Source organism: Notamacropus eugenii, chromosome 2, assembly GCF_028372415.1.
Source record: "Notamacropus eugenii isolate mMacEug1 chromosome 2, mMacEug1.pri_v2, whole genome shotgun sequence".
Lineage (NCBI taxonomy): Eukaryota > Metazoa > Chordata > Mammalia > Diprotodontia > Macropodidae > Notamacropus > Notamacropus eugenii.
This window is the reverse complement of record NC_092873.1, coordinates 324194569-324218344: the sequence shown is the minus strand read 5'-3', so window position 1 is coordinate 324218344 and position 23776 is coordinate 324194569. Positions and strand designations below refer to the sequence as shown.

The 23776-nt window shown below is 38.6% G+C and overlaps 1 protein-coding gene across 5 annotated transcripts in view; it reads right to left on the bottom strand.

Annotated features, from left to right (window-relative positions):
* The window catches only part of BAIAP2 (BAR/IMD domain containing adaptor protein 2), a 170734-nt gene that overhangs the window by 112729 nt on the left and 34229 nt on the right, over positions 1-23776 (bottom strand). For all 5 annotated transcript variants that reach the window (XM_072645276.1, XM_072645274.1, XM_072645275.1 and 2 more), the window contains exons 2-3: positions 21368-21443; positions 11573-11659 (exon numbers count right to left, since the gene is read on the bottom strand). In XM_072645276.1, coding sequence (XP_072501377.1) covers positions 11573-11659; positions 21368-21443 — 163 coding nt within the window. The remainder of the gene's footprint in view (positions 1-11572; positions 11660-21367; positions 21444-23776) is intronic.

The window sequence follows — 23776 nt, the reverse complement described above, 5'->3', positions numbered from 1 at the left end:
GAGATGCAGAACAAAACTCATTTCCAGACATGACTAATGTGCTGAATTATTTTGCTGGACTATACTTATTTGTTAAAAGGGAGGCCTTCTATTTGGGGATGAAGGTGGGCATTTTCAGTGGGTTGTAATTATGACATAAAAATACATAAAAGAACATGAATAAAACATTTAAAAATCCATAGAAAAAAGCAAAAAGACATGCAGAAGGAGACCTTAACAGAGCATGTTAAATTTAATATATACTTCAGAAATTCATGGTTTTGCATACAATCTGCTTTTTTTGTTCTTTTTATTACCAAAGTGTTTACGTTTATTTACAACTGTTAAGTTTATAACAAAAAGAAATTCAAGAGTGGCAACATTTTTATGGTGGAAATAGCACTAGACTGAATCAGGAAGACTTGGATTCTAGTCCTGGTTCTTCCACCTAAAGAGGTGTGTGAAACCATCAGTAAGTCCCTTCATATCTCTGAGCTAGTCACATTTGTAAAATGAGAAAACTGGATCAGATGACTCCTTTAAGGACTCGCTGATTTCCCTGCTTTATGATTCTATAAATTGGCACCTCAGAATTCTCTCTCTCAATTCGTTCATTTTTTTTTTTTTAATGAGGGTCTATGTCTACTTTCCTCATGTTTTAGAATGGTGTGAAGAGTGTCTGATTTGTAGCAACAACTTCTGTAAGTTGGGAGGGTTCAGAAAATTCAACAAGTATTTATTAAGCTCCTTCTATATGCCAAGAGTTGGGACCCAAAGAAATAAAACAAAAATGCATCAGTCCCTAACATCAAAGAACTTACATTCTCCCAGGAAGGAGTAACGACATACCACGTAAACACAAAGTAAATTATAACAGCTGGCAGTAGAAAGGTTCCTCCGGGCTAAATGAAGTGGAAAAAAATTGTAGAATTATTCATTCGACAAACATTTTTGGGTACCTTCCACGTTCAAATTCAAAGAACACCACTCACAGAAACTGACTGGCACCAATCCAGGTAAGGTATGGGAGCCAAGAGGGACCCTTATGTCCTGGATTCATGGTTATTCTGATAACAATGACAGCATAAATGTGCTACCAAGTACTTTCATTACGAGATCATCAGGGTATAAGCTTAACATACCCAATGGAACAACTGTCCCATTTAGAGGAAGGAAAATCTGACACAAAGGGAGTGGAGTCCTGAAGTCTTTTAACCCCACAGCAAAAGCAAATGACTGGATGATATATAAACGTCTGAAATTAAGGCCCCAAAATATTGTCTTCTCTACATTTTCTAGCTTAATATGAGATATTACTCAGACTTAATGGAGAAAAAATTAGTTTCTTTCTCCAGGGAGGGCAGCTAAAGCCAAAGGTTGAAATGAACCTGATTTTAAAATCTGATCTCCTGCCTAAATTGTTTTTCCCTAAGGCTGTATAACAGGACAATATTTCTGAAGCACCCTGTTCTTCTACACTTTGTTCCTTGCTCCTACCTTGAGGGCTAAGACAATTTTAAGATATTTTTCACTGAGCTGGAGGGCTGAGCATGAATGCTTACTCACATTTCAGAAGCCTCTGTTTTCTCCCTTGCTTTCCCTTTCCTGGGGGGCGGGGAGGGGAGAGAGGGAGTAAGAAGGAAGAATAATATCTAGCTAGATGAGAAAGTTGGGGCCAAGCTAAAAAGAACTTTACAAGTTCCTTCAGGCTGCCTCTCAGGACCCATGTCTCTTTTCTATCAGTTCCTTTACCAGAAGTGGTGACTTCTTCAGTAGTAGCTTCCTACTCAGTCCCACCTCAAAATCAGTACTTTCCTTTACTTGGTTATTCTGCTTTGTACTTGTAACGTCCTTACGCTGGTAACCATCCCACAGTCCTACTGGAATCTTTCTCTGCCTTCTAAGCAGCTACATTAAACAAACAAACCTAAACAATGCTTATACTTTAACCCTGGAGTAACAGGGAGCCACTAGAATTAACTGAGGAAGGGAGTCAAGTGTTTAAGGAAAATTACTTTGGCAGGACTTTGTAAACTGGAATGGAGTGGAGAGAGATGAGGCATGGAGACCAAGTAGGGGGCTGCTGTAGTAATTTAGGTGAAAGGCGATGAGGGCCTAACCTAAGGTGAAAACGGCAATGGGACAGCAATGGGCCAGAGGCAAGATATGTCATGTAGGCGAAAATTACAAAATTTGGCAACTAACTAAATAAAAAAGGGGTGAAGGAGGGTAAGGAGCTGAGAATAAGGCTGAGGTTATGAACCTGAGATATTTAAAGGAGAATGGTCCCTACAATGGTAATAGGGAATTTTGGAAGAGGGGAAGGAAGGGGAGGAAAGATGAGTTCGGTTTTGGACAAGGTGAGTCTAATATGGCTCCAGGACATTCACTTTGAATTGGCCAACAGGCAATTCATGATGTGGGACTGAAACTCAGGGGAGAGACTAAGGCTCGATATATTGATTTGGAAGTCATCAACCTAGAGGTGGCAATTAAACCCGCTGAGAACTGATGAGTTTACTAACAGAGTGAATAATGAGAGAAAAAGGCTTTGTGGAACATCCACAGTTACAATATGTGCTATAAAGGATGAGTCAGGAAAGGAGACAGAAGAATATATAGACAAGATGAGAACCAGAAAAGATTAGTGTCACAGAAACTCAGAAAGGAGCAAGGACTCAAGAAGAAAAGGTGGTCAACAGTGTCCAATGAAACACATAGATCGAGATGGATGAGGCTTAAAAAGACAAATCAGACTTGGCAATTAAAAGATCACTAATAACTTTGGAGAAAGCAGTGAAACTCAGTTGAGTAATGAGGTTTGGAAGTCAGGCTGCAAAGGACTGAGGAGAGAAGAGGATAGGGAGGAGTATATACAATTTTTTTCTAGGAGTTTGGCTGAGAAAGGGAAGAGTGATAAAGATGATAGCTTGAGGAGATGGTAGAATTTAGTGAAAGTTTTCAAAAGATGGAAGAGACAGAGAGAAAGAGCAACAGAGAGAACAACAAAGACAGAGACAGAAAGAAAGAGTAGGAGGCATGATTGCAGATGTAATCTGTTGGAGATGGCAGAAGAGTGGAATCAAGCTTACACACCTCTTCCCCACTCTGATCCATCCTATACTCAGCTGTCAAGGTGATTTTCCCAGAAGTTCAATCATGTCACTCCCCTGCTCAATGAGCACCAACGGCTCCCTGTTTCCTCCAACATCGAGTAAAAAGTCTTCTATTTGTCATTTAAAGCTCTTCATAAACTAATCCTTCTTTCTTTTCTAGTCTTCTCACATGTTATTTTCCTCCATGTACCAACTATATTGGCCTACTATTCCTCAGTTATAACATCCCATCTGTTGTCTCCATTCCTTTGTACCAGCTGTCCCACAATCCTGGAATGCTCTTTCCCCCTCACCTCCACAACTGTCTTGGCTTCCCCTTCATCTCTTCCCCCTCAGCTTCCCCTTTTTTAATTTCTCCTCTACCTTTCCATTCTGCCACTTCTACCTCTCTTGGCTTGCTTCAGAACTCCTCTCAAAGCCTACCTTAAACAGGAACAGTATCCCCAGATGGCTAATGCCTCCTTTTTAGGATAATCTATTCTTTATATATTTTATATGTTCCTAATTATTTACATATTATCTCCTCCCACCTCCATTTAAATGAAAGCTCTTTGAAGTCAAGGATTATGTTTCTGCATTTCTCCCCAGTACTCAGCACAGTATCTGGTACAAATAAGTACTGGATAAATGCTTGTTGACAAATTGGCTCCATTTTCTCTCAACTTTCCAAGTGAGAGGGGAGAAAAAAAGATGTGGAAAGATTGAAAAAAGAAGAAAATTTCTGGAATAGCTTCTGTATGGAATGAGATAAGGAATCAATTAGGGAGCAGTAACAGGACTGATTTGCTTCAGTGCAGGCTCAGTTGAAAATGGACAACAAGAATTTAAAATGCACCCAGTCAGCTTGGTTGTGTGATTTCTTGCAGCTCTGTTCAGCAGCCTGTGAGTAGGATCAGAGGACACAGATGGTGGCAGTAATCCCTGGCCAAGGTCTGACAAGAAATGAACAATGACGGGACAAGAGAGGAGGGAATTCAAGAGCAGAGGACAGTGTAGACTTAAAACGGCTAAGTATAGGGTCAAGACTGGAAAGAGAGGAAAGCAAAGTTAGACTATTTAGCCTTGCTAACATACTTAGGCATTGAAGGTCTCGATGAAGACAAAAAATAGGTTTGGGAGGACTGAGGCATACAGAGAATAATAGGAGTTATAGTCAGATCAATTTCTAATCAAGAGAGTGGAACGCTCATGAGTAATGTTAAAGTCTAATGAATGATCATTTCTAAGTGTGGCTCTGACATAAGGTAAAAGGTGGATCACAAGATTTAAAGAGGCGGAGGAAGTGGAAGGTTGAGGGATTTTATAGGAGTATCAAAGTTCACTAATATAAAGAGAGGAGCTGGGGAGGAAAAGAGGGGAAAGGAATTAACATTTATTAAGCGCTTACTAAATGTCAGGCATTATGCTAGGTGCTTTACAAATATGATCTCATTTGAGGAGAGGAAGAATATGAGACAAGTGCTGAACTCCTTAACAAAGGAGGGGGAATGAAGGATCAAGAGTCTAGTGTACTTTAAATACACTCATTATCACTAGGAGCTCCACAAAGTCTGAATTTTCCTAGAAGACATGAATAAACAAATCAAGAAAGAAATGTTTATCTGTCAGAAGTCCATATAAAGCTCCATTTTCTCTGAATGGGGCCCCAGAAAAGTTTATGAAGTGCATAAAAGTAATTTGGGAGAGAAGGAACTTTATCTGAGGCCCAGGTAGATCCAAATGAGGCCATTCTCCAGTGGTCCCAGCATCATTCCAGATTTTGCCCTGTCAAAACATGAAAACAGTTCTAGGAATCAGTTTTCAAAAAAAATGGGGAAAATAGCCAAAAAGGCAGTCACTTCACTTGCTTGTTTAAATTGGACAATTGTGACCATGCTACTGCTAAGCTTCTAAGGATGGGTGGATCTAAAGTCTGTTTCCTTGAACTTTTACCACCATGGGATAATGGGAGAAGGTTGAGGCACATTCAAATAGGAAATTCTAAAGCCATATTTGAAAATGGGAATCACCCTGCATTCCAGGAAGTGTCAGACCCACACAGCCAAAGAAAGGAAGTGGTCTGATCCTACTTAAGTCACTTCTCCTTCAATGGCATGAATGGAAGCTCTGGTCATATGACTCGATTCTCATGCGGCTTGGAGATTTTAATGGTATGTAATACTCTTGGTACATTTCCAATGAGATCAACCAACTTTTTAACCCTGAATGCCACAAGTGAAGCTAAGCGAAAACCAAAAAAATTCTTGTAGCTTCCACTGATGGAAGTCATGTGAGGGAGAAAAAGAAAAGGGGAGAATAAAGGAAAGAAGGAAAAAAAGAGTGTAAAACAATAGAATGCAATTCGTCAATGCCAGATGCCTCTTCCAGTTTTGGAACATTGTAGAGACTAGGGAGAGTTAATCTTATGTATTAATAATACTGGGGAGAAAGAATGGGATTGTAGATAGAGACAGAACTGGAGTTAGGAAGATACTTTTGTTGGAACTCCATCTCTGATACTCATTAAATGTGGGACCATATCACTGAACCCAAGACAAAGGTTCTCCACTTGTGAAACGGGAATAATCTCTGTAAGACCTAATTCACAGGATTGTTGTTTCATTCAAATGAGATAATCTATGAAAAAGGCTCTGTGAACCTTCATGTACTTACACAAAATATGCGTGGAAAGGAGACAGTTTCTAAGAAAGCCTTGTTCTACAAAATGCCAATGGCCGTCATGCATATATTTCAATTTAATCCTCACAACAGCTCACTGAGGACCATCAGAAAGTTTTAAGGTCACACAACTAGCAAATATCAGAGGGAGGTTTGAAACAACCTGTTTCTACTATATAACACACATTCTGTGTGTATGTCTGTCTGTTTGGCTGTCTGTCTGTCTCTCTCTTAAAAACGGCAAGGGGGAGGAATTGGTGTCCTCATTTTTGTGGTTCAACCTTCAAGCCAAGTAAGAATTAAGTAAATGGAATAAATGCCTGGTTAAATATTAGGCCTGTTGCTTGTCTGTTAACATTTTCATAGAGCCCTACAAGGAGTTCCTTACGGACAAGCAAGGAACTACTATTTTTTCCAGGCTTGGAGGAACTGAACCTTGAGGATGTCACAGATGATTGCACAGGTAAACATCGACTTTATATCTACAATAACTTTCTTTACTTTCAGAGACTTCCAAAAATAGTTGGGGAACGAGATTTGGGATAAATTTCCTCTCCAATCCCTCAGGACAGAAAGAGTTTTAGCAACTGGAGCACAGCACAGAGGAAAATTTCCCATAATCGTTGCTGGAGCTGCTCACCAAGCCTATGGGAGGAAAAGCTAGCCAGCTAAGGTCCTAACCTGTCACACATAATAAATAAAATTCAAGTTATCTGGAAAGGAGTAAGTTTCATTGTAAATAATGAATGAGAGCAGTGAGGAAGAGTGGATGGGAAATTTAACCTCCGGGGGAGAATAATCATGATACTAAGGAAAGTGAAAGAAAGGGAACTTGCCAGATGGACTTCAACACAATCTTGTAAAAATAACCAGGCAGGACCACCACTGAAAAGCACACATCTGAAACCTAGATACAAACCTGATGCTAAGGGTATTTCCCAGGGCAAAATCTGCAGGAAGAAGGTCCCATCATAAAGACCAGGCAGCATATGAGCAGCTGGAGGCATCTTTCCTGCTCATTCATAATACCAGTTAAGTAGCAGATCTTGACAGGGTACAATTTCACCCTATAAACTCCCACAGAGGGTGGCCAAAAAAACTTGATTTTTCTTAGCAAGTCATTACATGTATGGCAGAAACAGAAATGAAATAACCCAGGTCAGAGGTTTTACCATTGCACAGAACCCAGGACAGATGTATCTAAGAAATCCAGATAAACTATTAGAGTAAGAGCAATCCCACTAGGACCAAAGAGGCCCTCCAATAAAACTGTTTTCCCTTTAGATGACACAGAAATACTTCAGCTAAAGTTCAGCTCCTATCTGTCTGCTTCTTAAAGAAGAAGATGAGAGTACAGTCATCTTAGTGCTATATCCCAGGAAGTAAAAAGAAAAAAGTCTACCTGAAGCATCCAGTTTGCCATAACTTAAGCAACTTTACACCTCAGGGATATGTCTTCAATGACTAATCACCAGAGAAACCACTTGTCTTCAGCTCCTTCAACAGAGATTTATTAAGCTCCAATTGACTTGAAGTCATTGGAGGGAGATGGAGGACTGAGGGAATTGGGAGAAGTGTAGGTGATACAAAGAAGGTCAAATCAGACACATGCCCATCCTCAAGGAGTTTACAATCTAACAAGAGTGATGTCCCAGTAATGAATAGTATATCCAAATAAACATAACAGAAATTATGATTTTAAGTTTATAAGAGATCAGAGAGTCTTGAGCGATTTACAGAAAAATGAATTATTTCTAACTGAGAGGAAAGTTTCAGGTAAACTTCATGGTACTCCATAAAGTTTGGCACATGATGGCACCTGAAATGGACTTTTAGGGAAAGGAACAATTTTAGCAGACTAGTACATGGGAGGGACACTGTTCCAAGGACAGGATACAAGGTGTACCAATGCTTAAAGACTAGAGATGGAAGGACCAGATCAGAGAACAACCATTAGTCTAATCTGGATGGAGTATCTGGATGGAGTGATTATAAACTAATGCAAATACCCAGGTAAAGTTTGTATCTTACCCAGTAAGTGGCAGAAGGCAGGACACAGAGAACCTCCTGCATCTTTGGGAGAAGAGAAGGTTAATCATACATTACCATATATTAAAGCATCCAAAACATATCTTATTCAGTTCCAAGAATTAAGCCTGATAAGGATAAGAAGTCTCCAAATAAAGGCTGGAACCTCAGCACTCCCCCAAAACCAAAAATGTACTTCTCTTAGCTCTATTTCCAAAAATGGGAGAAAGGAAAAGAGAACATACATGTGAGCTGACAGTTCCCTTAGCAGTGATAATACTCCTACCATGCCTTTACATAATCGAGTTCTTACTGTAAGACTGCAGATTTACAGAGTAATATAACAGCTTCTTGGAAGCCATTATGGGAGTATCATGCAAACACTGCAACAATGTTGAGACCACATGACAGAATGCCTTGAAATATCACTTGGGTCAATACCAGCAAACTAAAAAATGCCCCCTAACCACCACCACCACCCTGATTCCAGAACTGTCCTAAAAAGCATAAGCAAAAAAACACCCACATGACTGAGTTACTCAAAACCAGAAATATAAGTCAAGTTAGAGACAAGAAAACAGTAAGTACACCAGCAAAGAAAGCACAGAGAACCTCAGAAGTGTAAGCATCATGGTCTTTGGTATTACCTTAGTTATCTGAAATTGACACTGACTCCAAGCCAAGAGTAAACCAACTCCTTAGCTAAGTCAGAGACTCAACTAATAAGTTAATTCTGGAAAATCTATCCTGACCCATCCTGGCTTCACCAACAATGGAGAGTACTCAGGCAGGAAGAAAGAGCATGATGTGGTAGAAAGGATACTAAATTTAGAGTAAGAGGATCGGAGTTCAAATCATGACTATCACTTATTACCTACATGATCTTAGACATTTCATTAGCTTCCTAGTCAGTAAAGCGAAGGTGCAGAACTAAACGCTGTCCAGAGTTCCTTCCTGATCTAAATTCTATGATGCCAATGTAATTAACACATGTTCCAACTTTGGTATCACTGTGGACCCCCATCTTTCATTTAGGCATTGCCATTCTCTGCCTGTCTAGAAGATTACATGGTGCATATGATGTGTACTTAGTGACCAACAAATTAGGAGTAATGTCAAGAAAAATTCCTTTTTCATAGTGAAGGAAGCAGAAACACACACACACACACACACACACACACACACACACACACACACAATCTCATTTACCTACAAGTCAGTGGAAAATTGGGCTGAGAGTTCTGGTTTTCTTGAGACAACACCCAGCAGACCAAGTGAACCACTGGAAGTTAACTTAGGAAATGGAAGTGCTTCCAGGCTGAGCATCTGAAACTGTAGCCTAAAACCTGTTCATTCTATCAGAGCTGTTTATAATGAATGAGTTAAATAACTAAGAATTGTGACCTTCATCAGCATCTAAACATCTCAAAACATATTCAGATAAGTTAAGTCAAGTCAATAAGCAAAAGCAGGAAACAGGGAGACTCCTTAAAACCCCCCCGGAAATCAGAGTCCTTTTCCAGGATTCTCAAGGGCCTGCCTGATGTCATAGTGCAATTCTCTCCTTTTACAAGCCATTTCAAGTCTTCCCTGCATAAGCACCTCTCTCTCAGTTGTGTCATAAAAATTATTCTGAGGATATATTTGGCAAACCACCACTGAGACCTGGGAAGAACTTATAAGTCTTATGACCAGCAAGATGGAAGAAGAGTCACTTTCTCCAAACCTCTTCAACCCTCAATGGGTTGAAAAAAAGTCTTCTAAAAAGCACATAAACAGAAGGAAGTTCTACCTCACACAAAGGAGGGAACACCTCATTTTATCGTGATTATTGCATATTATAGTTGTTTATTATTATTGTGCTTCGCCAGATATTGCTCTTTTTTTAAACAAATTGAAGGTTTGTGGCGACCCCGCATCAAGCAAGTCTACTGGCACCATTTCTCCAACAGCATGCACTCACTTAAGTGTCTCTCTTCTCACTTTAGTAATTCTCACAGTATTTCAAACTTTTTCATTATTATGGTGATCTGTGATTTGGGGGCACCATGAACTATACCCATATAAAACAGCACATTTAATAGATAAATGTTGTGTGTTCAGACCACTTCACTAACTAGTGTTCCCTGCCTTTCTCTCTCTCCTCAGGCCTTCCTAATTCCCTGAGATACAACAATATTGAAATTAGACCAATTAATAACCCTACAAGACCTGTCTTATTTTAAGAAATTGTCACATTCAACCCTTCAACAACCAAACCCTGAGCAGCCATCAATGGTGAGGCAAGACCCTCTACTAGTCAAAAGATTATAATTTGGTGAAGGTTCAGATGATGGTTAGTTTTGTCTTTTTTTTTTTTTTTTTAGCAATAAAGCATTTTTAAATTAAGGCAAGTATATTTTTTAGATATATAATTATTGCATACTTAGTAGACTACAGTCCAGTGTAAACATAATTTTCATATGCACTGGAAAACCAAAAATTTCATGATTTGCTTTATTGTAATATTCATTTAATTGCAGTGGTCTGGAACCAAGCCCACAGCATCTCTGAGGTATGCCTGTGGTGTAGGAAGGGAAATTGAGACCTTGACTCTAACTCCAATGTGACCACTGGCTAAAACTGTATGAACTAAACAGGGGTAACAATTCCTAGAGCTCATAGTACTGCAGTGATGCTGGAATAATGTAAAGCATTATATAAAGTCAACAATTGTTATTAACCTCTCTGGGCCTTAGTCTGTTTCCTCATGCACATAAAAGCAGAAGCTTTTAAAATCCCTTCCAGTTCTAACATTCTGTGCTGTATTTTTGCTGCTCTTAGAATGACTAATGACAACTTATTGAAGCACTGAATGGATAAAAGGTTGGGATATAGATTCAACATGCCCACATGTGTGAATTTAACAGTAAATCTTGAGATAAAAGTATTCCTCCCTAGGTAAAAATTAACAGTCATGGCCCAGAGCTGATATTCAAACACCTGTATAAACATAAACTGGTAAGTCTAGTTAATTAAGCCAACTTGCCTTATTTCTTTCAAAAGGATCAAGTCATTACAGGTCACCTGCCTTTATAACTGACTCCAAGAAACTGCAGCTTGCTTGCACTATAATTTTATTGTGGCAACTATTGCTTGAAAGGAGTAGAAGCTCCCAGAAGGCAGGGACCTAGTTTCTATAGCACTTAATGCAAGGATCAGCAACTCTTTTAACACTAAATGTCCTCACTAGTAAAAGCCAAAATTTTCTTATTAAATGGTTTGACCCAAAGTCCTAAATTTCCTTAATTTAATGAACACAAGTTTGTTGCTAGACTACCAAATAGCCTGGGGGGACACATGCTATTTAAGACTTCGGGGGGGAAAAAGTCAATCTGATTTCCCTGCCAACTGTTAAATTGTCATTTGGCAAAAGACCCATCTCCCCACCTCTGTCACATTCAACCACAGCCACTGAGACAGCTTCCGGGAGTTCTCCCTTCTTGCTTGCGCATTATTAAGTTAATGATGACAACACTGTATCTTATGAGCAAGGTGAAAGGGTCACCCCAACAGCAATAGCACAGTCCATGCACGGATTTTAGAAGAGCCACAAAAATGCTGGCTTATTTTAAAAGCTTAAATTCTGGCATGGGATTCTCCCTTGATTTTTGTTCAAAAGTGGACCAAACCTGAGATATGAAACCAATAAAAGTATGTTCCAGAACTTCACTTTCCATCCCCGCTCCCACCTTCTGGATATTCCAAAAGCTCCCAAATTGTTCTTTTCTCTCTACAGTTGCATATCTTACCAAGTTCTTTTGAGCCTTGACTTTCACTGGCCAACTCCCCCATTTTTACCAGGGCATCAAAATAGCCTTTGGCAGCAAATGTCACACCTAAGAGAAAACAAAACGAAAGTTGGTCATTTCCTTGAAAAAAAAAAAAAAGCAACACAAAACTCAGGTCATAACTTTTGGCAACCACCCAGTCACCATTAAACTCATCCTGTACCATGTCCCATTTGTGTTTCCTTTGTATACAGAAGTATTCAACACTTGATTTCCAGTTTCAGTTCAACATTGATCTCGACATTCCAACAACACGTAGTAATGTCATTCCAAACATTAGGCTTCCTTTCATTCTGAGGACATGGTCCAGGCCCAGAACTATTCAAATGAATTCATGAATGCTGTTCCTATTGTGTGTTATGGGTAGGGGAAGGCAGAGAAAGTTTATTTCAAGTGTTCTTCAGAAGGTCAGGAACACAGCAACTGAGCAAGAAGTCCATGGGAATCCAGGTACCTTCTTAGAGGTATATTACTTCCTATACCATATTGAATCATTTCTCACTTTTTCTTCTTTCTGGCCTTCAAAAAAAAAGTTATGCCTCTCCCCCAAGTACATTAAATGTGTAACTGGCACTTAACAATGCCTAATCATATTAACATAGCCACTAGCCAATATATTTAAACTCTAATGCTTTAAATAACAGATTCTGGTCTAACAAGTGGTATGTTAATATTCTACTGAAAATCATTCCAATCAACTGAAGTATTGATATTGGTTGATTAGACTTGGGCAATCATTTTGCCCTTCCGTGATGGTAAAATGAAGGGGACTGGCAAGATGGTGTCTAAGACCCCTTCCTACCGCAAATCTATGATCCATGATTAAAATCTGAGTGTAAATCCTAACTTTCTCAATCAAATTATCTTTCCAAAATTTTCAAGTTTGCTTTTAAACCTCGCTAAACCTAAAAAGAAAGCCCCACTTCCCCAGACTCCTGACTAACAAGGAATGGTGAAAACAAAGAGAAGGGAATTCAATGGCTGAAAGATCAGGAGCATGGTGAGATTGCAGACCCAGGATAATTATGTTTTTAATGCTATTTTACATAGAACCCAGTGAGGGTCCTTATAACTGGGTATTCTATCAAATTTTATTTTTATAGTTTTCAATTAAGTGCAAACAATTTGTTCTGTAGCACAAGATTGCTGCCTCGTCATCATGGGGGTTGCTGTTTCCTGAATAAAGTGAGCTTCTTAAGACAAATGGAAGAAAAACACAACTAACTTATCAGCTATGTTTTGGTTTTACTGAGACAGTGTAGTTGAAGTAGATATGAGGGCTGGAACTGATAACTATAATACAAAATAACATATTAAGAAGAGCATTAAAGAGGTATAAAGTTTTCTGTGACGTTCATGGTGAAGTTGGGGGGGGGGCAAGAGAAAAGAAGGAATGTCATCACATTAAGGATCAAGAAAGGCTTCATAGGACTTAAAATTGGAAAAGATCTTAGAGACCATCTAGTCCAACCCTGTTGTTTTTACAGATGAAGAAATTCAGGGGAGGTAACATTTCACATGGCTTTTAAAAGACTGACAAGAAGCCCAAGCCTTGTTCCATCTGCTACCATGAATTCAGAAAGAGGTGGTTTTAATCCATGCTAAAAACCTGAACAAGACTGCTCTTTGTGTTGTTCAGTAGCTTCAGTCATGTCCGACTCTTTGTGACCACATTTGGGTTTTTCTTGGCAAAGATACTGGGATGACTTGCCATTTTCCTCTCTAGCTCACTTCACAAATGAGAAAACTGAGGCAAACAGAGTTAAGTAATCTCACCAGGGTAACATAGGTGGCAGTAAGTGTCTGAGGCCAGACTTGAACTCAATAAGATGAGTCTTCCCAACTCAAGCCTGGTATTTTATTCACTGTGCCACCTAGCTGCCCAAGGCTGCTACATTTGCTTTGTAAGTGGAGCTCCCCCTCTGGGTTACCATCCTCCCAATTCATTCACAGGCTGGTTCCAGGCCATTCTCTGAGGTTCAAGGTTCTCCATGGGTTAGCTCTCCCTAAACTATATCATATTCCCTACCAGTATACTTACAAGCAAAGGTATTTACTGAGCAGGCACTGTAAGAACAATTGTAATAAAAATGTTCCCTCCATGAACCTGGATTGCAGGTTCTCTCTCATTCCACACATATGGTCAGTGGAAAGAGTGGGTATATATATAGAATACACTGAGGTAGAAAGGTCCAGACACCTCAGACTTTCAGCACTGCAGGACTTTAATGACCATTCCCTTCTTATAGTGTTCTTTGCTAATTATCCCCCTGGGCATAGCATCTATCATATGGCAGATCACTCAGCTGGATGCCCTGAACCTGTTACTCTCCACAGTTCAACTTCCAACAACCAGAGCTAGCTCCCTTCTCTACTGCCAGGTCACACTCTATGGATCCTCTTTTTCTGCCTTGGCCCTCAATTCATTCCTTACCTCATTCCCTGTTGGATGTGATAGCTGCTACTGGGCAACTCCACTGCAAGTCACAGCCAAAGAGGGAAGGAAAAAAAAATAACTCCTCTTCCTCTCTCCTCCCTATGTCTCTTCAGGTCTGGGTTCTTTTTCCATAGTTGGCTCTCTTCTATTCTGCCAGGTTACACTCCTCAGAACCATCTCCTGACTGAACCTAATTCTTTAGAGAGTCTCTGGATTTTTACAGAGCCATCAGAAGTGTGCTCAGTTCTTGGCCATAAAATAGTTACATGTCTTCTAATTACAAACAATTTTGTTACAGAAATTCTTCACACAAGATATAACAAAGTAAAAGCACTTTTTTACATTTTTATATTCACTGTCTCTCTTAATTTCCTCTTAAATTCTGTGGTATTTATCATCTGGACTAGGGAAAAATCAGTTATCAGGGGTGTACTGAGCAACTCCACTCCTTCAACTGCATAAGGTCCCATACAGTCTTCAAACATTGACCTTTGCAGGGAAGGAATAAGTAACATTGAGGTCACAGCTAAGAAATATTAGGGAAGTAAAGGAAAAAATGAGAGGAGGTGCATTATGAAAAGGGAACTGAGAAGACTAAATAATCATCCGCTCAACAGACATACCAATTCTTTGTAGATCATCACTTTCAGAACCATTCTAGCCTCTGTCAGCAAATAGAAATCTTTCTAGTAAAAATTACAAATTGACTCAACAAATTTTATACTCTTCAATCATGAGATGAAAGAGACCTGAAATCAAAACAAGTTGCAGACATTTACTGAATGAGATATGACAACAGGCAACTCAGTTAACATCTCTGAGCCTCATTAACTTCAAATGTAAAAGGATGGGTTTGGGTTAGATGACCTTTAAGGTCCCTTTCAGCTGTAAATCTATGATCTGGTAATATAGATATGAGAGCAATCTATGAATAGATAATAACTGAATCCACAGAAACATGAGATCAATGAGACTATGAAAAGAAAAAGACTCAGGATAAAGTCCTAGGGGACACTAACACCAAGGGAGAAGACCATTATGACAATCAAGCAAGAGAGACTGAGAAGGAAGAGTCATTTAGAAGGAAAACCAAGAAGGACAAGTGTCATAGAAACCTAAGGAAGAGATAATATCTTGGAGCAGGCTGCCACTGGATTTAGCAGTTAAGAGATCACAGGTAATCTTGCAACACACAGTTTCCAACCTAAGTTGTGAGTTAGAGGTCAGATTGCAGAATTGAGAAGTAAATGGAGTTCATGGCTAGGAGAGGAGGGGAAAGGCAACTATTGTATGTATGAATGGAATGGAATATTATTGTGGCAAGAAATGTTACATATGAGGAATTCAGAGAAACATGGGAAGATCTGTGTGAATTGATACAAGGTAAAAATAAACAGAACCCAGGAGAAAATCATATATCTAGATATCTATATACTTATATATATAGATGTGTATATATGTTGACTATAACAATTTAACAAGGCATCTCCAAGTGGAAGATGCTAGGGAAAGCATCCTCCACATGGAAGACACTTGGGAGAAGATAGGTTTTCCACATGGAGCTGCTTCCAACACAATGGTGATGACATTCAAGGAAAGTGCCTCTGAGAGCTAGACTACAGAACATGTAGAGACATTCTGTAATTGGTTCTGGTGAAAGAGCCACCTGATAAGGAGATTCCTCAATTGGTTGTGAAGTCATTCAAAACAACTGTTCAGCTTTAGTCAATACCCCTTTGCCTCAATGTTCTTGTGAGATTTCAGCTGCCAGTAAAGAAAATAGAATCCATAACCATGTAAGTTCAAAAGGTCTAAAACAGAGGTGTCAAAAACACACAGCCACAGGCCATGTGGAGCCCACAGATGGTGGACGCTCAAGCCAATAATAAAAGAGGGAAAGCTGGATCTTGCCCTTCAGGATACCCTAAAGAACCCTGAATGGCAAGTATAACCTGTCTGGCACAGAAAGGGCAGGGCCACAGAACACTTGCTACATACTAACAGGGAGAACACATATTATTAGGATAGTAACCTAAGGGGATAGGTCAAGTGAAAAGTTTTTTAAGAATGGGCTATACCAGTGAATAGAATGCCTGGTCTGGAATCAGGAAGACCCATCTTCCTGGGTTCAAATCTGGTCTCAGACACTTACTAGCCATGTGATCCTGGGCAAGTCACTTAACTGTCTGTCTCAGTTTCCTCATCTGTAAAATGAGTTGAGAAGGAAATGGTAAAACCCTCCAATATCTTTGCCAAGAAAACCCCAAATGTGGTCATGAAAAGAAAGACACAACTGAAACAACTAAACATCAGCAAAGACTTGAACGTGTCTATAGCTAACAGGGAAGGCACCAATAGATAGGAAAAGAAGAAGAAAGAGAAATAGAATGTTTCAAAGGGAAAGAAAGGAATGGATCAAGGATTGCACCCTCAAAAGTCATATGTCTGCTGGGAACAGAAGTATCCTTAAAAAGCTAGAGACTGTTGAGCTGTAATAATGTGGCAGAACTAAACACACTTTTACACTATTCCAGATGGTGTCCTCTTGTCAGGACATCTTATTTGGAATGTGGCCAGCTTGAACACTGACTATAGCTGTGAGCAAATAAGCCACTTGGGTGAACAGAAAGTTAAGTTATTCACCCAGGATAAGAGTGGTATATTATGAGTGGTATGTTAACTTTGCAAGGCATATTTTTTTTCTAAGCAGGAACTGACAAAATACAGTCATTTGCATACAACATTGATACATTAAGTAGAAAGATAAGATTCCCTTCAGTTCTACCATTCTACATATGAATGTTCATGATAACTCCTTAATGGAAGGGAATAAGCCATAATACAAAATAGTTCAAAACTCATTTATTTGAGATTTTAAAAGTTTTATTTCAGTTTTGGGCAATTTTACCCTCCTGATTATGCTCTTAATCAGAGAGATAATTAACCAATTTGCACTGTCTGAAGACACAGAGGGATAAACAGAAGAAATTTATAAAAAGCCCAGTGCTGGGATGTCAGAGTTCATATAGTTCAATCTTCTCATTGGATCAAGGAAGAAACTGAGGAAACCAGAAAAGGCAAGGCAATTGGGGGTAAACTAGGTGATGGATATTGCCCAGAAGAAAAAATTCACTAAACATAAGTATCCAGATTCTGTTTTTCTAAGTATTTATCCATTTCATCTATTTTCTTAGGATATAGTTTCTAATAATTTCCTTTATTTTTTCTTCATCTTTTGTCATTTTCATTTTCAATTTTGGTAATATGGTTTTATGTAATGTATTTTATGTGTAATATGTTATGATTTTATGAATCTTTTCCAAAACCCAGCTCTTAGTTTTATTTACCAACTCAGTGAGTATTTCACCATCAATTTTCTCTTCCCTGATTTTCAAAATTTCTTTCGTGTTTATTTGTGGTTTTTAAAAATGTACTGCTTTTCTAGTTTGGGGGTTTTTTGTTTTGTTTTGTTTTAGAAAACTTCACCCAGTTCATTGATCTACTTTTTCTCTTTTGTTGATGAGTTTAGCAATATAAATCTGCCATAAAGGACTGTTTTGTATATATCCCAAAAGCACTGGTATGTTGTCTCATTTATGACACTTTCTTTGATAAAAAACATTCATTTCATTTTCACCTACTTATTCTATGGGATTATATTATTGAGTCATCATTGGAATCTGAATCCTTTCTTCAAATTCATCTTACTGATTAAAAGTATCCTTGTGCTATAGTCAGGAAAGGATTTGGTTAATTTTTCTTCATTAATTTATAAGTTCTTTTTTCTAGCATATCATCACTATTGGTAAAAGAATCACTAAAAACTGAAAAATTTCCATACAACATTTCACCTTACATTTCAATAACCACTTGAAGTCTGTTATATCTAATTTTTATAAAATTGTATTTAGACCTATGACAGGATGAGTATTTACAAGTATTTCCCTGATGCAGCATCTTTTCCTTCACTCACAACATGAAGTAGGCCCCAACACTTCCTCTTTCACTACTGTGACAGGAATTAGCTTGCCCTAAAAAGAGACAAAACTTTGTCACTGGCTCTGACTGATTCCAGCTTCCTAGTCACCTATGGACACAAAAAAATCTAAGCCTCTCAGACATACATTGGTGTGTACCCAAAACCATGTAAATTGCCATACCCTGATCATCTGCTGACCAGATTAATTTTTACAACAAGGCAACAGAAGGCTTGGTACATCTTTATAAGTGCCACTGTATCCTTGTTGCAAATACAAATGTAATAAAAATATTGTTTCATTATCTGTAGTGTCATTAAACACAATGTAGTTTCTTTACTTAGAAGACCAGGTTTCAAATCTTGCCTAAGACACTTATTAACTGTGTGATCCTGGACAAGTTACTAACTTTCCTCATCTGTAATGTGAGAGGGATGAGTTCGACAGTCTCTTAGGACCAGCTCTAAATCTAAAATTCAACAATCTTTTAACTATGTTTTTACTGTTGCCTTGTGCAAGATCATGATTGCCATCTCTGTCCCTTTGGATTCGTCTAAGGATTAATGCATTATACCTACAGTATATACATTATCCCTCACTTTTAACTATGAATGAGTGTTTCAGATCAGTTACTTATAATCATTTTTAGATCCTGCTTTCTAACCCATTCTGCCACCCTTTTCCATTTTTTGGAAAAGTTCATCCTATTCATAGTTAAAATTGTAGGTTGCATTTTTCATTTCACTATATACTCTTTAATAATGTGTCTTATCTTTGCTCCCACCCCACTCTTTACAAAGAAAGAGGTGAAGAAATAAAGGGAAATGGATAAACATCAGTGATCCATAATTAGAATGGTCTAATTCTGTTACTTTGCTCTTCCTTTCACCCCACCAACAACTGACTAAAATCACTAGTTCTCCCTTTATTTGACTTCTACAGTTGAAGTCTGTATTTCTTGTGATTATTTACTCCTCAACTCTACCACCACCTCTTTTAAATTCCTTCTTTCTCTCTGTTCCCATTTATTTTTCTTTTGACTTTAATGCAGTTCTATACCAAGTGTTTTTGGGGTGAGGGATATGTGTATTCAACTTTTCTTTGCCTAATTCACATAATAGTGAGTTTTGTGAGATGTCAGTACCCCTAACTTCTATTCTCCATATTTGCATATTCTTCTGAGGTCTCCCAATTAAGTGCAATAGTAAATTTCTCCCTCTTCTTCTTCAGTTCTTCTACAGTATATTCCTTTTTATTTCCTGTTTTTTTACTCTCTTAAAGCAAGCAGAGCAAAACCATATCCAATCCCTTCAGTTGTCTTTCTTTGCACCATCTTTGACACTTGAAGTAGGTGGAGTTTTGAAGGGAGAATGAGTTCTTCACCACCTATTAGGATGCAAGCATTTGACCATCATTTAATTACTTCTAATTACTCAAATGTATTTCTATTTCTAGTCTTTACTTGTCTTCTATGTTTGTGTTTCAAAAATTTTACCCAGCTCTGGTTTTTTCAACAGGAATGCTTGAAAGTTATCTATTCTATTAAAGATACATTTTTTTTCTCCTCAATTTTACAAGTTACTATTCTTGATTATGTGCCTTTTTCTTTTGCCTTCTGGTATATCTTATTCCAAGCTTTCCTTTTCTTCATCCTAATTGCTGCAAAATCTTGTGTATTCTTAACTGGTTTGTTGGTACTTGATAATTTTCTTCTTGGTTGGCTACAATATTTTCTCTTTGGACCAGAAGCTCTGAATTTTAGCTAACATTTCTGGATGCTCAATTTGTGTTTTTGATTCATGAATTCTTTCTGGTTTTATTTTGCTTTCTGACTCTAAGAGCTCTGAAAATTTTTGTTTGTGATTTCTTGAAACATGATGTCCAGGTTTTTTGTTTCATCATGGTTTTCAAGGACTTCAAAGACTCTTGAATTTTCTCTCCTTTTCCTGTTTTCTAAGTTAGTTGTTTTTGTATCCCCACCCCTGTTTTAGTACAAGCCACAAACATTCTTAAGGTTTTTTCAGTTCTTTATCTATTCTAATATTTCTTTTAATCTCAATGAATCACTGAGCTCTGTTTTACCCTTTCTGCTTTTTCAGAGTATCTACTACTTCTGTACATTTTTCCACCTTCTGCTTACTCTCTTTCTAAATGCTCTAATTTCATTCTTTATCTCTTGTTTTAGCTTATCCTTCATTTATTTGACCCATTCTTAGAAACCTTTGTGAACAATCCGTTCTTTTTTTCTGAAGTTCTACCTGCAATTATTGTAAGGTTATTTCCTTCTTTTGTGGTTTTCTCTTGGGATTTTAAACAATATATTGTTTCTTCCATACATTGACAGTTTTCTTCTGTTTATTCATGTCTTCAGCCTCATTTCCTAGACTGGAATTTTGTGCCATGGTCAGGCCTTGCCACTTGCTCCCTTGCCTTGCACCCTTGGGTGGGTGGCTAGGTCCAGGTGCTATATCCTGACAGTGGCTACTCGGTTTTCAAAAACAACGTTTGAACTTACACACTCTTATTGCCACAATGTTAGAATATACATGCTACATAAGCTGTCCCTTCTTTTCCCAACCTTCCAAAAGCCCAGTCCAGAAGAATGCTAATAGAGAGTCCAGTCAATTTATCTTTCTCAAGACTTACAGAGGCTCATGGATTAGTCCAGCACTTGCTATTAGTGCAGAATTATTCTACAACATGAATTCCCATAGAATTTACAATGAATTTGTAGAAACCGAAAGTGACAAAGCAAAATAACTAGCAAGTATAAATCCCAAGCCTAAAGGCTTCCAAGCCAACAACTGGCTTGATCAAGTGGCTTGTTCTCTGCAGACCCCTCCTCTCCAAAATGAGGAGTAGGGGAAGCTTAACTGCCAAGATCCCTTCTACCTATCTATATATCCCATGATTCCAGGATTCTTGAATGAGATTCTTATCCTTTATCTGCATAAATTTTCTTGGTAAGTAGAAAACCCCATATAAACTTTTAAAAAAAAATTTAACATGGCTTAAAATTTTTCCTTTTGGAAAGCAATGCTGTGTTATTGCATTTCACTAGATTTGCAGGGGATAACACCATTAAGAGCAATACTCTCTTCAGGTGACAGATTTTGTGGCAGGTTTTGATGATCACATGCCACAAAAATATAACACCTGCACCTTCATTCAAACGTCCTCTTTGCAGCATTTTGTTTGAGGAATAAAGAATATCCTTTGATGGTCAATAATGAAGCTGGGATACACTGAGGTCTACCTGCTGACAATCAAGAGCTATGTTGAAACATCAAAAGATCCATTCCCAGAGCTTTCATAACAGAGGGACAGGGAAGTCAGACATACCTGCCAGGGCTTTTTCGTAGTTCTTCCCCATGGAAATGAAGTTCCTGAGGCTAGGGTTGAACTGCTCCATAATTGTCTGGAAAAAGAAAGCAAAACATTAATGTCCCAGGTGGAGATGACTACCTGAAGCTTCAAGATTCTGGCCAGTAGGGAGGGGGCAGACAGGAGAAGAGAGACAACAAAGGATATAGGCACCTTGGCACCAAACTTGTTCTCATAGCATCACTGACATCACATTGACACAGCATGAATAAACTTGGAGAGGATTTTCAAAGACTTCCTCCATCCCTGAATCTTTAGGCAGATTTCTCAACATGTAAATATGCTAGGCAGACATTTCTCAAACATAGGGTAATACTCATGCCTGAACTCTATTTTCTAATCTTTAAAATGGGAGCTGGACTAAATGATCTCTAAAATTCCCTTTCACTACATTTTTATAAAAATGTATAATTTTCAGGTCTTATGAACCGATACATCAGTATTGATGAGATAACTATTCCCATGCTGTGACTATCTCAGCTAGTTCTATATTCCACAAAGGACCAAAGTTCAAATGCCAACAGTCAGAAGTTCTTATACTAAGGAATTAAAAGAAATTTTACTGTTAAGACCGAATAGCCACTTTTATCATAAGACTCAAAAACAACACTAACATTAGCTGACGTTCACACCAGAAAACTATGTTAGAAGGAAGCAGTGAACCCCAACAACCAAAGAGTTGAGTCTCTAATCTGTACCTTGTAGTAAGAAAAGGGAAGTTAAAGGAGGAGGAAAAATTGATTATCCTAGTCTCATATACTTGAAGGCTATAGCAATTTTTATACAGACAGTTCTCACTTTATCTAAGCTCAACTTTGTGGAAAGAATTCTGAAAGAATTCACATGCCAAAAAAATCCTGTTGACTTTACTGTACAACCCTGTGTTCTCTCTCTCTTCCTGCTTCCCACTCTGTAACCTCCTACCTCACCCCTCACCAAAACAACAACAACAACAACAACAAAACCTCTGCAAGTGAGAGCTGAAGAATAGGTGGGGAAGGACCACTACTGTAAGACAGGGATTTGACTTGAAACCTCGTGCATGGAGAGAGACCTTTGCTCCCACTATACCCATCCAACCTTGTGAACACTCACTTCTCTGTGCCTAGACCCCAATGAACTTGAACTATATGCTTGCTGGGTCTCCTCTCTCAACAGGCATGGGGCTCTCTTCCTCCCTCCTTCCCTCTCTCTCTTCCTATGACCTCAGCAAATTTGCATTACCTAATCTTTAAGTAGAGTTCGGCACTTATGTAAAGCAAGAACTGTCTGTATATGGAAAACCAAGACATTCCACTGTGGTTAATCCCTCACTCAGGCAGACAGTCAACAAGCAGTCATTAAATGCTTATTATGAGCCAGGTACTGTGATAAGCTCTACGGATATGTCCCAGCCCTCAAAGAGCTCACTTTCTATCGGAGGAAATAACTATATACTTATAAGATATATACAATGTAAATGGAAGGTAATTTTAAAGGGAAAAGTGCTAGCAATACGGGAAAATGAGCTGAGTCTCAGAGGAATCCAAGGAAGCCTGGAAATGGAGATGACAAGAAATAGTGTTCAAAGAATGAAGGACAGCAAGAGAAAAGGCATAAAGCTGGGAAATGGACTACTATATGCAAGAAACTAGAGGTACATAACATTTAAGATAACTGGAAGGGAAGAAAGAAGCCAACTTATGAAGGGCTTTAGATGTCAAGCAGAATGCTTTATAGTTGATCCCAGAGGAAAGAGGGAGGCACTGGGTTTTACTAAGGTGGTGAGATGGAGGGGGAGGTGGTATCATCAGAGCCAGATTTCAGGAAATCACCCTGGCAATTGAGTGGAGGATGGCCTGGAGTGGGGAGAATTTGAGGCAGGGAGGTCAACCAGCAGGCTTTTGCAATAATCCAGGAATGAGGTAAGGAGGATTCTACATCGGGAGAACATACTATTTAGGGTAGAGTGGGTTGGAACTATGGTAGCAATTTCAGTAGCAGGGCCAAGCATATATATCCAGCCTTCCTACTCATTTCTATTCCCAATCTATTCATTGTTACCCACTAATCTGCTGTATTAGCTCAGCAGAATAAAGAAGGGTATTTAAAGATGCCAAAGAGAAGGTGTTTAGAAGGGCAAGAGCTCCAGAGAGTCATTTTTGTGGTCCTCGCTCCATTAACCCATCCTTCTTTGGACAACAGTAAAAATTCCAGTAACAGAAATAGTCCTGGGAAGCAAATAGCTGCAATCCAAAATTCATTCCTAGGGTAGCCTTAAGGCTGGATTATGAAACAACCAAAACACCTGATGCCTCTAGCATAATACAGTAGAAAGAACACAAAGAACTGGAATCAAAGGTCCTGGGTTTCAATCCTAACTCCACT